This window comes from Pyrus communis, chromosome 17 (assembly GCF_041283825.1).
Source record: "Pyrus communis isolate YQ-2024b chromosome 17, ASM4128382v1, whole genome shotgun sequence".
NCBI classification, from domain to species: Eukaryota; Viridiplantae; Streptophyta; class Magnoliopsida; order Rosales; family Rosaceae; genus Pyrus; species Pyrus communis.
In genome coordinates, this window is record NC_142581.1 from 820,360 (window position 1) to 835,614 (window position 15,255).

Consider the following 15,255-nt stretch of genomic DNA (forward strand, 5'->3'; position numbering starts at 1 on the left):
ATTTATCGTCTCGGTCCTGGCAATGTTTTGTCTTTTCCCATTTTTGCATAACGTTTTAACTTTGGATTTACAAATTCAAATCATTTCCATTTTTGTTTAAAATGTGTTATCACTTATTACACCTTTTTACTCCAAAAAGGAAAGAATCTACGTTGAATTTTTTTAATCTAAATATGTTATTGTCTTATCTAATTTCCTTTTCATTCTATCATTTACTAGTTTCTTGTCAACGCATACATACGCAGGTATTAATTGAAAATTAAACGATTTAGAGATTATAAAAGTTTTGTGTTTTTTTTTTTTGCCTTCATTCTATAATTTTTTTTAAGGAAAATCATTTATGTATTTGGAATGTAAAATTAAACGATTTAGATATTATAAAAGTTTCGTTTTTTTTTTTTGCCTTCACTCTATAATTTTTTTTTAAGGAAAATCATTTATGTATTTGGAATGTAATGGTGTATCATATAAATTTGGCATCCCTCCAAACATGGGAATTAGATTGTCACCTACCAAATTTGGCATCCCACCAAACTAATTACCAATGTAAATTATTTATTTTGTACAAGATACAAATTATTTAAATCAATTCAAATTATGAACATAAAGATTCAAACTCGTTCGTTTTGAAGCGAACACATACATCTTAACCAATAACGCTACGTCCACTACTGCACCGACGATTTCACGAATACGAATCCTAAACACCCATTTTTTGTCCAATAACCTAAATGGGTAAATGTAAACAAAAGATTTTAGTAAAATCTAAAATTTAAATTTTGAAAAATACAAAAAGCTTTTAGTAATTTTGTTTTCTTTTGGTCTGAGGCTTATAAGGCGCACTACACCGCCACTCGACCGTTTCTTCTCCTTTTAACTTCCTCCCTCCCGTGTCCGGTACATACAATTTGTCAGCCGTTTGCTGACATAACCGCTTTCCTCTGTTTTCTTTCTCCTTTCTCTCTCCGACTCCCAGAGAGAAGCGAGTACAACAACCAATCGCAGAGACTGAAAAGCTTGAAGCTTTTCAAAGGCGACGATGTTCTACTCGCAGTGCTTGCTGTCGAGAAAAGGGCCGTTGGGCGCCATTTGGGTTGCCGCCTACTCTTTCAAAAAGCTCAAGAAGTCGCAGGTCAACCAGACCGACATCTCCTCCTCCGTCGGTTCGTTTCGTTTCGTTTCCTCTCTCTCTTCTTTTTTCCGTTCGGTTGGCATTTGATAACAAATGAGGGAAATTTGGAATTTGAAATTTGAAAATTTAATTTAATTTAATTTATGTTCTTGAAAGGGTGTTTCCTGTTCATGGGTCCTCATATTTTGTTGCTGAATTATGTATATTTGCATTGACGTTGATCAATTTTGTTATCTTGTTTCTGGGTTTTCCATTAACCACTGTTATCAACCATCTAGGAAAATTTTATTGCTCTAGTAATTGTTGTTGGTTGCAGAAATTGTAAAAAGATGGCAGAAAATTTGGGAATTTTTTTTGATATTTTGGTGTTTTTTTTTAATTTGAAATTTGAATTTAATTCGAAAAGAAAAGATTTTGTTGGCTTTTTTGTTGTGAGAGAAATTGGATGACTAGGATTAGTAGAGAAAACCAAATTTTATATACAGAAGAGTAGGATTGGTTCACTTATTGGGAAAAGAAAAATTCGAATTGCTTCTTACTTGCGTTTTTCGGGTTTTTGTAATGCCAGGGGGAAGTGGATATGATATCTGGAGTTTTGGAACAGAACTTGGATGATTAACAGATTACATTTTCTAAAGTAAAGTTTTATTTCAACTTTATCATGTTTATTTAGAGTGTTATTTTTCGGATGCTGTCCAGATGGTTTTCATATCGTTTTAAAGAGTTACACTCATAAGGGTTGAGGACATTTGCTTCGAATTTATTAGGTTTAGACCGTTTAGTGTTGGGAAATATCCTAAACCGTATTGTGTTGCTGCAGATAAAATTTTGGAGGATGAATGGGATGCTGTTGCTTACAGGGTGCTGGCCTACCTTCTTCTTGGCGTTGTTCGAATATACTCAAAGAAAGTTGAATATCTGTATGATGACTGCAATGAAGTGCTGGTTAAAATCAACAAATTTGTAGTCAGTACAAAAAAGAATGCAGGCCCAGATAAGCTGCGTGCACCTTATTACGCTGTTACCCTACCTGATAGGTTTGAACTTGATGCTTTCGATCTGGGGATCCTTGAATTTGAAGATGTCAGTGGGTAAGCTGTGTAACTCATAAAACTGTGTGAGGATATTCCTGTATTTGGTATTCATATTTAACATGTGTGATTCCCTTAATTCACAGAGGCAATGTGGTGTCCCATGAAGATATCACACTTAAAGGTATTGTGTATATGATCCCGAATACTATTTTACTTAGTCTATTTGTATAAGTTTACCTGATTCAGCATGATATGAAACAGATAGTGCATATGGAAGAGGACAATTTTATTCAGGAATGGTACGTCACTTTAAGATTTACGTCACTTTAAGATTCTAATGCTTATCTTTTTCATGTTATTCATTTTCTTATATAACAATTAGTTCTTACTGATTGCAAAATTTCCTGATACGCATTTTCATAGGCTTGATTAATTTGTATTCCGAACATGCATGTAAGACTGTGTTTGTGTTTGTGCAGTATGATTATGAGGAATTTGATGCCTGCGACACCCCAGTCAAAGAGTATGTAAAATCATTCCAGATACTGAAATTTTAGATTAGTTTTGCAATATTATCCTTTAATTGTATGTTTGATAAGTATATCTTATTTCAGTGTACTTTCATCTCACTGGTTGGACTTTGACATGGAGCTACGAGCATCGAGTAGTGGAGCCAAGTCAGCACCAGTTATGGAGGAGTTTCATGAGAATAGGTTCTCTCAAGAAGAATGCGTTAACCTAGAAAGATTTTGTAGAGTTGAGGATGAACCTCCAAGACAAGTTAAATCATCTGGTGAAGGTCAAGAAACTAATAGAGAGCAATTAAAGGCTCCAGATATAGCACTTCTTGGAGATGCTATTCGAGGAGAAGCAAACCTGGCAGAAAAACTTGAAGACCATAGGTTGTCTCATGAAGGTTTGAACCTTGAGACATTCGATGGGACTGAGAGAGAACCTTCCCACCATGTTAGAACATCAAGTGAAGATCATCAGATTGATCGTGAGGAGGTTATGGAACCAGAGTTGGTACAACCAGAAAGTCAGACATGTCCGAGTGTAGTACAAGACCATAATCTAATTACTGTAGAAGCTGGCATGGAAAAGTTGCAGAGTTGTACAGTATCTCAAGAAGACTACATGGACATTGATACATTTAATGGGGTGAAGCAACCTCGAGAACTTGTTTCTCCATCTGGTGAAGCAAATCATAATGACGGAGAGCCAAAAAAACTACCCGAGATGATTTCACCAGATAGTAAAGAACGTCAAATTATTATGCAAGAAGATCCAGATCCTCTCTCTGTTTCATGTGATGGAACTCCTGGTGTCAAAATCCCCGATGCAGGTACAGCACAGTCAATAAAGGAATTTAATGTTATGTTTCTTATAACTTCTTAATCCTTCAATTCCTATAGTTGTTTTCGTACTGGTAAAGGGCTACTTTTACACCATAACATACACAGTTGGACATTATTTGGCGTAGTCTGTCACTTTTCGAAGGTCTCTCTTATACTTTGCAAAAACCTTCATGCGTTCTTTTGTCCTAAATAAATTTCTCCTAATGCAGGTGTTATTGCACCAAAGTTTATGGTTATTCATACACCAGCCTCTAAGGAGTTCGCTCGATTTTCTAAGAAAAGAAAATGTGTCATGGATGATTTGACAGTCCTGCCTAATGAGTACGTGACAGTTTACTTCCCCTTTACATGTGTTAGTTGAAGTGTTTCTGTTTCGCATATTGATAGAAACCTAGGCTATGAATCATTTCTATTTTGTCTAAGGTGTCTGCTCGAATGTTAGGAAGAACAATGTGTCAGGGATGATATGACAGCGCTGTCATTGATGATAAAATCGTTCAGGACGCTTTGGACTTTAATTATGTTTTAATGGATTATAAGTTGACCATGGAATGTAAATTTGAAACAAAAATTTTCACAGGATAATCAGGAAAAGCATAAATGATCCAAGTGACTTGGTTTCTAAAAGAAAAAAAGTTCCTCAAACTGCCCTTGCTGTCTGGAAAGCCAGTCGAATTGTAAATCTTTGCTGTGATTTCTCAGAGCCATTGATACCTGGTAATTTTCTATCATTATTTATTTTACAGTTCACCAGTTGTCGAATCGTTGCTAACTATATATTTTCAGCTGCTGTTTCGCAAGAACTTGTATCCCTCTTCTGCAAAAAGAAATTAAAGATTACAGTACCTGCCAAACCAGTTGCCCCTCCAGAAAAGTTAGATGCGCCTGAATCTCCAAGTGTTGTTAGGTCAGAGCAAATAGAAATTGCACCAGAAACACCCATTCTTCGCTCACAAGCAATGAAATCATTTGGGAGTCCAAAGAGCCCTGATGCTACTGATATGGATATCGTAACACCTGAGACATCTGGAAGGGTAGAGAAAGAGGAGCCACCCCTTGACAGTGAGCAAGCTGCACCATCTGGATATGCAGAAGAAGTACGATTTATGGACAGGGATCAGGAACATGATTTCAATTTGTTGAATGAGGTATAGTAATAATTATTGTGTTGTGTTAGTATACCGCATAACCATACAGCCAAACCTTTCTATTTGTGGTCCTCAAACATCTTTAGTGCTCGTAACAAGCTCGCACATACCAAATTAAAAGGGCGGAAACGAGTATGTAGGATATTGATGTTGCTACACGTTATTATGTTGCATCTCATTTGGTTCCAGAATAGAACTAGTTCATATCTTTCGTTGTTCCCTATTTTTCCTAACTTTTTTAGTTGTATCTTGCCTCAGGACATTGATTTGTATGAAGGAGTTAACCCACAACTGGGTAAGAGCCTCAAATTGATTTCATTAAGCTAAACTTCTGTTTGAGTTGTATATTTTTCTCAATAATTGAATCTTGAAACTTATTTTTGTTGCAGAGGGATTGTCAGCGAGAACAAGGTATGGTGGATCGCCCTCCCGGGGTTAAATTATTCTTGTACAAATTTTTCTTCAACATGTTGAACTTTGTGTATACAGAATTGTCGCAAGGTACTTGGATAGACACTTTCCAAACTGTAAAAATCGAGGAGAGGAGGAAGTGAACTTGTTGGAGGTTTCGGATGGAAGAACTAAGAAAGAAAGTGCAAGGCTGTTTTATGAGCTACTGGTATGATCTGTCTGTACTACATGGTTTAGAATCTTCGTTTAACTACGTCCACAAGCCAGCTTCTTTTCAGTTCCTTTATAATTCATGAACCGAAATCTTTTCTTTTTCTGCAGGTGTTGAAAACTCAAGGGTATGTGAATGTGAAGCAAGATGATGCCTATGGTGATATACTCATCTCAAGACGTCCGAAATGGGACCAAACGTGGGGAGACGACGATATGGACAACAAAGGCACCTCAGAAACTATGTACTTGTGTGCGTAGCATACGGAGTCCTGCATACATTGTAGATGGTGCAAGTTTTCGTAGTCGTACAGTCCCCTTGCAGCAAGTTTTTAGTTGTAAATTTAGTGTTTTTCGAAGTTTTCGTTAGAAGAATTTTAGATAGAAAGGGTACAGTAGTTGTTGGTTCAAGTTTTAAAGCCTTCTGGTGGACTCTCAGCACCCACCATTGAGCTTAGTTTTGTTGAATCTCCAATTCTGTAAACATCACCAATTTTTCGGATTTTGACAAATAAATGTTAATTCAATAGTTATTTGAATTTGTTCATCTTAATTCGGACCCAAATTTACTTTGTAAATCACTACTTGAAGGTTGTAACCCAAATCGAACCGGCCTGAACCGTGCCCAGCTAGGAAAAATCTTGAATGATTGTAACAAAAATAGAACCGGTTCGAACCGTGCTCAATCTGAAAAAGATCTTGGGGAGCCCCTTTTTAATGCCATTTACGTAATGAGATCCACTCTCGATCTGTGTTCGAAGCTCTCGAAATAAGGAATCTAGACCATTCAGAGAGAAAAAGATTTGAATCGTTCAATATTTTCGGTTATTGTAAAGTAAGATTGAAATTGAATGATCCGGATCTCTCAGTCCGTAGACTCCGAACATAGAGATCCGGAGTGGATCTCAATCCTGTTTAACCTCGCACAAACCTTTGTATTAAATTGAATAAATCAAATAAAAACAAAGATGCGTGAGAAGAAAATAAACCGGCTTTCATTTTGGGTCATATGCAGTGTCTATTTGTTTTTTTTTTTTTTTAGTACATCGATATATTTTTTACATTAGGGGAGTAGGGTATTCGTCTAAGCCACACAATGGGTAACCTAATTTGGTATCGAATTCACTATCCACAATATTAGAACATAAGACCTCATTTCCAAGTGAAGAGAAATGTCATCAGATTGTAGCCTGAGTGGTAGTGTCCATTTGTTTTAAACTGGATGTATAATAAACCGTCAGGTCAATCCAACGGCTGATATTAATCTCCAGCAACCGTGCTCTACTTTAGAGGCTTCCCGCAGCAATAGAGAAAAACCCGGTCGAAGCAACCCAACATCTTGTATTCATTTGCCCAAACCCTATACCTCCGCAGGGTTTTACAGGTCCGTCTCTTTCTTTTCTTCTGAGAATTTGAAGTGATTAAATCTTCTCGAGCTTTCTGCTTATTTGCTTAAATCTTTGATCTGCTTTCCCAGGTGGATGATCTGCGTTTGAAAAAAGCCCGAATCGGAGAAAACGAAAGAGAGAAATGGCGGGCCAAGCAGCTGCCGCGTTTAGTGGCAACATGAAGGCAATGTTTTCTTCTAATTACGTTGATTAATCGTGTTTAAGTTGTGTTTAATTGTTAATTTCTTCTTAATATGCTGATTTTATAACCTCGTGGGAGTGTGAATTAGTATATCAATGAATGCCCACCAACTGTTTGTGGGTTGTCCTGAGAGAGACCTTGTGTTTAACGGAATTTGTGCTTTGATGTTCATACAGAGAGCTCTTGCTGGCCTGAGACGTATTGATCTTGACGGTCTGCGGTGGAAAGTTTTCGATGCGAAAGGCCAGGTTGGTGGTTGATGTTCATAGTTATTTCGATTTTTATGGTAGCATTACTTGTAGGCGTGGGATATGGTGTTGCATTTTTGTTTACGGAATTAAGTTTGGTGAATTTTTCATTCAGTTTTTAATGAATTTGAATCGAATACTTGAAGTAATAGCCTTTGCAGCGGATAATGATAACGTAAGCGTATTTTTAGGTTCTTGGAAGACTAGCAGCTCAAATATCTACAGTGATTCAAGGAAAGGATAAACCAACATACGCTCCAAACCGAGATGATGGGGATATGTGCATTGTGCTTAACGCGAAGGATGTTTGTGTCACGGGGAGAAAAATGACCGATAAGGTTTATTATTGGCATACTGGGTAAGTGCTATTGTTTTAGCATTACCATTACTTATTGTGAAAATTTTTAGTTGCTAAAACTATGGAGGGACTTCATGGGATTAACGTCATTCAATTCTTGTGCACCGTCAATCGATCTGTCCGTTGATATGATAAATATGTCTTCATTGTAGTTGTAAATTTATCACCAAAACAACCTTGAAATAAAAAATTTACCCTTTTTAATTCAGTTCTGAGAATCATCGAATTTACCCAGTTTTTCTATGAACTAGCGAAGGATATCAGTAGAATTGATTCATGATGTTTCCTGAGACCCTCTAAATAAAGTCATATCCGTAATCCATGATATCCGTTGGTTTTGGTACTGAATAATTTATGGCCTGTATAGGTATGTGGGTCACCTCAAGCAAAGGAATTTGAAGGATCAGTTTGCTAAAGATCCTACAGAAGTCATTCGCAAAGCTGTTATGCGCATGCTGCCAAGGAACAAACTGCGCGATGTGAGTTTTATAGTAGTAGATTTTCTTGTCTGTTATATTTAACTTTTATCATAGAATTTGTTGCTGGCGTACTGAATTCTCTCTCAATGATGCTTCAAATGGATGTAGGATAGAGATAGGAAGTTGAGGATATTTGCTGGCGATGAACATCCCTTTGCTGATAGGCCCCTTGAACCATACCTGATGCCCCCTCGGAATGTAAGGGAAATGCGACCCCGTGCAAGACGAGCCATGGTCCGTGCGCAGAAAAAGGCTGAACAGCAACAACTGGATGCTGGTGATCCACGGAGGGGGAGGAAGAAAGATAGAGCGGAAGTGACCGCATGAAGAGGTATTTGAGCTTATTTCCTGTTTCGAAAGCTGTCGGTGTATAGCTACCATATATGGGGCTTGATTCACGACTTATTTGGAGCACTTTTACTATAACTATGTTTGATGATCATTGCCTGGTCAGAATTTTAATTTTTTGTTAGAGCTGTCAAAAGTTTAGTTGTCTTGTGGAAATTGGCCAGCATTTTTCGAGTAATAATGTTTTTAGGTGATTCTTCGGATGCAGTTTCGAATTCTAATGATAAACGATTCAGTTATTCGCCACGAATTTGTTGTTTCTTTGAAGCTTATTCTTTGGTTTGTGCTCTGTCGTCCGATGAGTTTGATTTAATCTACCTGCTTAACGATTCTTAAAAATCAAATTCATTCAATTCTTCCACTCAAGTTAACACATCAGAATCATAACCCTTCACAAACAGTGCAACCAAACATGCCGTACACGAACAAGAAAGAAGCACAAACGAGTGTCATCTGATTCACTTGTAAACTCAAAAACTCTTACAGAAACCAATGCAAAAAGTTCTAAACCCAAACTATTACAGAAACCAATATAAAGTTAATGGGGTTCTAATCGCTCGAGGACCCATCATCAATGTCTTCATGCTCTGTCACAACCTTCTCTATAAACCTCCTGCGAACTCCATCGATCACAGCTTGCCTTGACCGATCATTTCCACTCAGGCCGTCATTAAGTACAGGATCTGACTGGCACAGAAGTAGTGCCACACCTGATATTTCAGCACAGCACAGAAAACTTCATTAAAAAGAGTTTTAAGCATTGCAGTACAACAACGATTCACATCAAGAGCCTCAGCATACTAATCATGCATGGGATTCAAACCAAGACAATCTCATATTGCAGCATAAGGCCACAACATCCAGTGTATCTGCTCCAGTCACCCAAGTTCCAATCCCCCTCCCCGTAGATTAGAACAACACAAAGCCTTATCCCATTAGGCAGGGTTGGCTGTATGAATCCTAGAACGCCACTACGCTCTTTTGAGCCAAGGATTTCCGTTGGCGCCAAGTACTCAAACCAAAAATGTCCACTTCCTCACAGTCCATGTCAACTTGAATCCATTTCTCACAGTAATTCGTGTTCTAAACAACACATTATGTTAACTTAATCGAGTTAAAAGCTTAAAATTTCATCGAAGACATGAGCGTAACTACATAATATGTTTCTCTATGCACTCGAGTCCGAACTCTATCCCGCCGTTTAGATTGGTTTAAAGTAAATATCATTTGTATAAAGAAAAGAAATATGAAATACCTTCGGGTGTGCATCTGCGGCCAAAGCTCTGCAAGCCGACGTAGTTAGCTTTGACATTCCCACTGTTGTATACTAAAACAGTCGGAACATTCCGATCAGGGTAGTTCGGAATGCAGTCCGTCGATATTATCTTGACGAATTTTGTAGCGGGATATTTCGTCGCCAAATCTTCCATACACTGCATCAAAACCCCGCACTCGGCGATTCCTTCTTTGTACAAAATCACAACCACCCAAACATCCGGCGGCGCCTGAGACACCTCCCGCACGAAATCCGATCCCGAAATCGGCACCACCGATCCGAACCTCGCAACTTTGGCTGCTTCTCTCAGCTCCGCCAGCCTCTTCTTCCTGTGCAACCAGCCAAATTTTTCACATTTACGGTCACAATTTCAAGTAAATAAAGCAGTAATTAGGTGAAAAAAAATTAAAAAATTAAAAAATTAAAAAATAACTGTGAGGACCTGTATTCTTCGAGGAAGCGATCGTCGTCGAGATCGGGATTGTCCTCGAGGTCTTCGAGGTCCAGCTCGGATTTCTCATCGATCCAGGACTTGTCTTTGGGAAGGGAGGCTTCGTCCTGAGCCGGTGTGAACTTCGGCGGCTTGAACGGCGGTGGCTTCGCGGGAAGGTTCCCGAGCTTTCTCTGTATGTCGTCCCACTGAGTCGATGCTCCCTCCAAGTCCTTGTACACAAAGTGATAGTCCGCCATTTCTCTCTCTCACTCTCCGTTATTCGTCACCAAACAAGTAGATGAGAAAAACTCGAAATTGATATCTGTGGTCGTCAATGGCGTCGACCAATTTGGGAGTGAATTTCGAATTGGGGTTCAAATTCGAAGAGAGAGAGAGAGAGAGAGAGAGCAAAAGTATGAGGAGAGAAATAGGAGCGACAGCGGGAAGAGAAGGGAGAGAAAAAGAGAGAGATATCCCTTCACTTTGGGCCTACTTTTATTTTTAGGCCCCGAACAAATGGGCATTTTTTAATTACTAGGCCAATTGAATGGGCTTTAGTTTGGAAGGTGATTTTCATAGGCTCAATTAAAGTGAGATAATCTGCCCTACTCTCTTGACTATATTTTGCGTCTCACTTTACGATAGTCTGGGAATAACTTCTTTAAAACGTGATTCTAAGGCCTTGTTTGATAGGGAGGATTAACTTGAATAGGAATATTCACTACATCAATGATATTTTGAAAGCAGAAATGGATGAGAACTTCTATATTTTGTCTAGTGTGAAGTTTAGTCAAGAAGAAAATATATCTCTTTAGCTCCCACAAAAAAATGATAGGATTAGAAGGGACAGTTTTTCTATTCATGAGTAATCTTCAATTTGGACAAAATAAAAAAGTTATCGGCCATTTCTCAATTCAAAATGTCTTTAATACAGTGAATAATAAATTTATGTCCACTTGAAGAGGGCAATGCGGGTTGTCTGTTGATAAGCAATGTAGTCTTTGAATATGAGTGGTGCCAATCAATGCAATCATTTTGTTAAAGTTCTGTCAAACTTCTATTCATGTGTTGACGTGTCATATATATGAACTCACAAGTCGGTTTTTTAACCAAAATAATCCTTGAGATTTGCATAACTCCTCACCTTGGTCCATGAGATTTGAAATTAATAAAAGTGGTCCATGATATTGTCCACCATCAATCATTTTGGTCATTCGGTAAAAAATATGTTAAACAAGGATCAAAATAACAAATATCCCCTCAATTTAATAAACAATAGGCCAAAATACTTTGACAAAAAAAATTGAGGGCATTTTTGTTATTTTATCTTTATTTTAAGGAGAATTTTCATGGAAAGACCAAAATGATTGATTGTAGACAAACTCAAACACCAATCCTATTGATTTCAAATCTCAAAGACCAAAGTGAGAAATTATGCAAATCTCAATAACCATTTTAACTAAAAGGCCCTCACAAGTCTAATCAAAATTTGACACATCAACGTATTAACATAAATTTTGACAAAACTTTAATGTAAGTATATTAATTTGCGATACTCTTATTCAAATGTTACATTTATAATTTCAATTTCAAATGACCGGAGTAGCTCAATTTCATGACCATTTGTCATAAAACTCCACTTTCTACAACCGAGTTTTACTCATCGAACCGTCCCCGCTCAACTCAGCTAAATGCGCGAATCGATCCCCGTGTTTCATTGATCGTGTTTCGAATCGAATCGTCCACCAAAAACACACACACACAAACCCAGAGCGAGCTCCCGAAGCTTTCTATCTCGTCTCCGCTCCCGGGTTCTCAGAAATCGGAAACTCGACCGGAAACCATGGAACCCGTGCAAGCTCTGGTGGCGAACATCCAAGGGCTTTCGAGCTCAGGCGACATCCCGCACCTTCACGCCCTTCTGAAGCAAGCGCAGGAGTCGCTCTACGCCGAGTCGACTCGGTTGCTTCCCGTTCTGGACCAGCTCGACCCTGCCAAGCACTCTCTCGGATACCTCTACATCCTGTGAGCCTCTTCGTCACTCTTACCACTTCTGGTTTTCGAATTTTATCTGTGTATTTTTCGTTTTCGGTATTGGATGCCCTAGGATCAGTCAGACAGCGTCATGTGCAATGTGTTTGGTTATTGGGGGAGAGAGAGCGGGAACTGTGACCTAATCCACTGTTTGATGATTGAGTAAACGATTTAGATGCATCTTTTAATAAAGTCTACGAACTCTGAATTAAGAATTCTGTCAGTGCTTGAAATTGCATTTGAGATCACAAGTTTGATTGTCGAAAGCATTTATAGCGTGTGGTTCATTTGTTTATAATTCCGCGTGGTTACTAGTTACCAGCATTTGAAAATCGGTGAAACTGACTGTGTCATGGGTTTGTGAATGCGGTGGCAGGGAGGCATGCTCATCTGGTTCGATTTCAAAGGAGCAGGCGAGTGCGTTGGTCTTGCCCATTGCCAGATTTATCAATTCCTGTGCTGCAGAGCAGATTCGTTTGCAGCCTGATAAATGTATGTATTCACTAATCATCTTTACTTATTTATTCGACTTGCGTAAATGCTGTTAAACTGCACCTGTTGTTTCTCTTTCCGTTGATTTGTGTGGTTTGTAGTCATATCTGTTTGCAAGAGGTTCAAGGATCAAGTTATGCTGCTTGAAGCACCATTGCGAGGCGTGGCACCAATGCTGACAGCCATTCGGAAAATTCAGGCCTCCTCAGAACACTTGACTTCTTTGCATCCAGAGTTTCTTCTTCTTTGTTTGTTGTCAAAATCCTATAAAGCTGGATATTCTATTTTAGATGATGACATATTTGAGGTTGATCAGCCAAGGGATCTTTTTCTCTATTGCTATTACGGGTCGGTTGCTCTTTCTTCACAGTGTTATCTTTGTTTCAGTTTGCTTTCACTTAAGCCCTAGTTTCGTACTGAGGTGATTCTGAAAAAAGTGGCTATCAAAAAAAGTTGGGAGCTTTTTGATGTTTGGTAAACATTCAGCTTCAGCTTTTTTTCACAGTTTTGGGTGAAAAAAAGCAAAAAACATGAAGTTGCAAAACCCAGCTTTGAAAAACCAGATTTTTTTCACATCTGTTTTACATAAAAGTTGATCAAACACCATAATACTGCTTTTTTTTTTTTCAAAAGCACTTTCACAAAAAAGTTTACCAAACACGCTGTTGCTTTATTTCACAGCTGCTTATTCTTACAGTAGGAGGACTTTTTTTTTTTAAAGCACAACAATACCAAACCAGCCCCTGTTTTTAGTCCTTGAGGAAATTACTTTCATTTTTTTTCTTGTAAGTGTCCTTGCTTTGTTAACATGTTTCACTTTGAGGATTTTGTGTTGCTCAGGATATTTCTGACTCTATTTCATGTTTGACATCATTGTAGGGGGATGATATGCATAGGACAAAAGCGTTTTCGCAAAGCGTTGGAGCTTCTTCACAATGTCTCTGATCTATATTCAGTTTACCTTCTTATACATTTAAGTTATCTTCTATAAGAAGTTTGATTTACTTGTCCATACTAAACGCAAAACATATTTCCCAGGTTGTAACATCTCCAATGACTGTTGTTAATGCAATAGCTGTCGAAGCGTACAAAAAGCATATATTAGTTTCACTCATTCACAATTGGAATGTATGCCTTTTCTTCTCATAGATCCATCTACTTTTAGATTTAATTTGACATCTTTTTGACCTGACGAGTTCATCTGTTTGCGCTGTAAATTTATTTGAGGATAATTTGATGATTATTTTTTTTCCTGGTGACAGTTCTCTACCAGTCTTCCTAAATACACCTCTTCAGTAGCTCAGAGGAATCTAAAGAACTTTTGTCAGGTAATGCAAAAGTTGAGCGCTGCTCTTTGCTACATGTATTTTCTTTAATGGATTGCTTTATTATTTAAATCCTGATATAATCAGTCATTCCATAGTAGGCTAGCATTTAAACTTACCCACTCTAATGACTTTATTTGGTTTTTAACTCCCTTTCGAGCAGCCCTACATTGAATTGGCAAACTGCTATGTCAGTGGAAAAATTGTAGATTTGGAGGCATTGGTTGACAAATACAGGGAAAAGTATGAAAATGTGAGTTTTTTATGATGATTTCATCCTGTTGTTTTTCACTTTGGTTGTTTGTTGGATCCATGGTGTCAAAGAAAAAGATGACGCAACATGATCTCTCTGTAACCTGCGAGTCTCTGACTCGATTTCTTCAGTCTTCTTAATGAGGCTTTGGAATTGTGTTTTTTTTTGTCTTCTTTTCCCTAGGACAACAATCTTGGACTGGTGAAGCAGGTTATATCTTCCATGTATAAGCGAAACATTCAGAGACTGACTCAGACATACTTGACTCTTTCCCTTCAAGACATAGCCAACAGCGTCCAACTAAACAGCGCTAAGGAAGCAGAAATGCATGTGCTACGAATGGTAAATCAAAAGTATTAGCAATAAAGTATCGGAATCACAAATCTTTGTATTGTACACTAATGTTATCTTTTATCAAAGTATAGATTGAGGATGGTGAGATATTCGCTACAATTAACCAGAAGGATGGAATGGTTAGATTTCTTGAGGATCCTGAGCAATATAAAACCTGTCACATGATTGAACATATTGATTCATCAATACAGAGGTAAATTGGTTGGATATCAATAAAATTTTGCATTATTCTTTTCTTTTGTCTGTGGGAGAAGCAGTGGCACATCGTTTTTACCATTTTATTTTTCTCTCCTCTCCATCCAGGATAATGGCACTGTCAAGGAAGCTGACTGCTATTGATGAAAACATCTCAACCGATCCTTTGTTCATGTCAAAGGTGAGTGAATTGTTTCCGTAGTGTTACTAAACTAGTTAGTAGTTTGTTAATCAGACTAATACCTGCATACATGTTTAGACTGGAAGAGAGCGGCAGAGATTTGACTTCGATGATTTTGATGGCGTCCCCCAGAAGTTCATCATATGAATCAAGCAGTATCACTCAACATATCGACTTGAAGTTGAGAATGGCGATGGACAAAGATGCTGCAGCACTGAAATTGTTTTTTTTTGGCTACTTATTGTGCAAAGGGACGGAAAGTTCTGAGTCATTTTCTCCCAAACGAGGCAGAGGTGTCTCTGGCTACCGTCTATTTATGGAACCAATTTTGAACATGCTTTATGTTAACTTTTCTTTTGATCAGTTTTGAGCGAAGGCCGAAATTATGCATGTGCA

General features: G+C 38.0%; 4 protein-coding genes across 5 annotated transcripts; 3 read left to right on the top strand and 1 right to left on the bottom strand.

Moving 5' to 3' along the window:
- The first annotated feature begins 860 nt into the window (after positions 1-860).
- LOC137708867 (sister chromatid cohesion 1 protein 2) lies at positions 861-5,846 on the top strand. Its single transcript, XM_068448027.2, has 13 exons — positions 861-1,163; positions 1,953-2,223; positions 2,310-2,347; positions 2,428-2,465; positions 2,646-2,689; positions 2,781-3,511; positions 3,734-3,845; positions 4,105-4,241; positions 4,311-4,672; positions 4,931-4,967; positions 5,062-5,083; positions 5,162-5,291; positions 5,405-5,846. Exons 1-13 carry the CDS (start codon positions 1,040-1,042, stop codon positions 5,552-5,554), a joined length of 2,196 nt encoding a protein of 731 aa, XP_068304128.2. The 5' UTR covers positions 861-1,039; the 3' UTR covers positions 5,555-5,846.
- Positions 5,847-6,537: 691 nt separating this feature from the next.
- Positions 6,538-8,566, top strand: LOC137708113 (Ribosomal protein L13 family protein). The gene is made up of 6 exons (XM_068447106.2): positions 6,538-6,677; positions 6,771-6,865; positions 7,060-7,131; positions 7,323-7,489; positions 7,857-7,968; positions 8,077-8,566. The coding sequence occupies exons 2-6, from the start codon at positions 6,824-6,826 to the stop codon at positions 8,293-8,295; spliced, it is 612 nt and encodes a 203-aa protein (XP_068303207.2). The 5' UTR covers positions 6,538-6,677; positions 6,771-6,823; the 3' UTR covers positions 8,296-8,566.
- A 79-nt stretch (positions 8,567-8,645) lies between these two features.
- LOC137708112 (uncharacterized) lies at positions 8,646-10,478 on the bottom strand. Its single transcript, XM_068447105.2, has 3 exons — positions 10,035-10,478; positions 9,572-9,921; positions 8,646-9,026 (listed from the first exon to the last, which is right to left on the bottom strand). Exons 1-3 carry the CDS (start codon positions 10,280-10,282, stop codon positions 8,866-8,868), a joined length of 759 nt encoding a protein of 252 aa, XP_068303206.2. The 5' UTR covers positions 10,283-10,478; the 3' UTR covers positions 8,646-8,865.
- Positions 10,479-11,589: 1,111 nt separating this feature from the next.
- On the top strand, positions 11,590-15,222 carry LOC137708532 (COP9 signalosome complex subunit 3). 2 transcript variants are annotated; one of them, XM_068447630.2, is made up of 11 exons: positions 11,590-12,050; positions 12,436-12,551; positions 12,653-12,899; positions 13,431-13,488; positions 13,590-13,679; positions 13,814-13,879; positions 14,040-14,129; positions 14,313-14,471; positions 14,555-14,676; positions 14,787-14,859; positions 14,938-15,222. In XM_068447630.2, the coding sequence occupies exons 1-11, from the start codon at positions 11,641-11,643 to the stop codon at positions 15,004-15,006; spliced, it is 1,500 nt and encodes a 499-aa protein (XP_068303731.2). In that variant the 5' UTR covers positions 11,590-11,640; the 3' UTR covers positions 15,007-15,222. The 2 variants fall into 2 exon arrangements, with proteins under 2 accessions (XP_068303731.2, XP_068303732.2); XM_068447631.2 differs by lacking the exon at positions 13,590-13,679 and having other exon boundaries at positions 11,627-12,050.
- Positions 15,223-15,255: the final 33 nt, after the last annotated feature.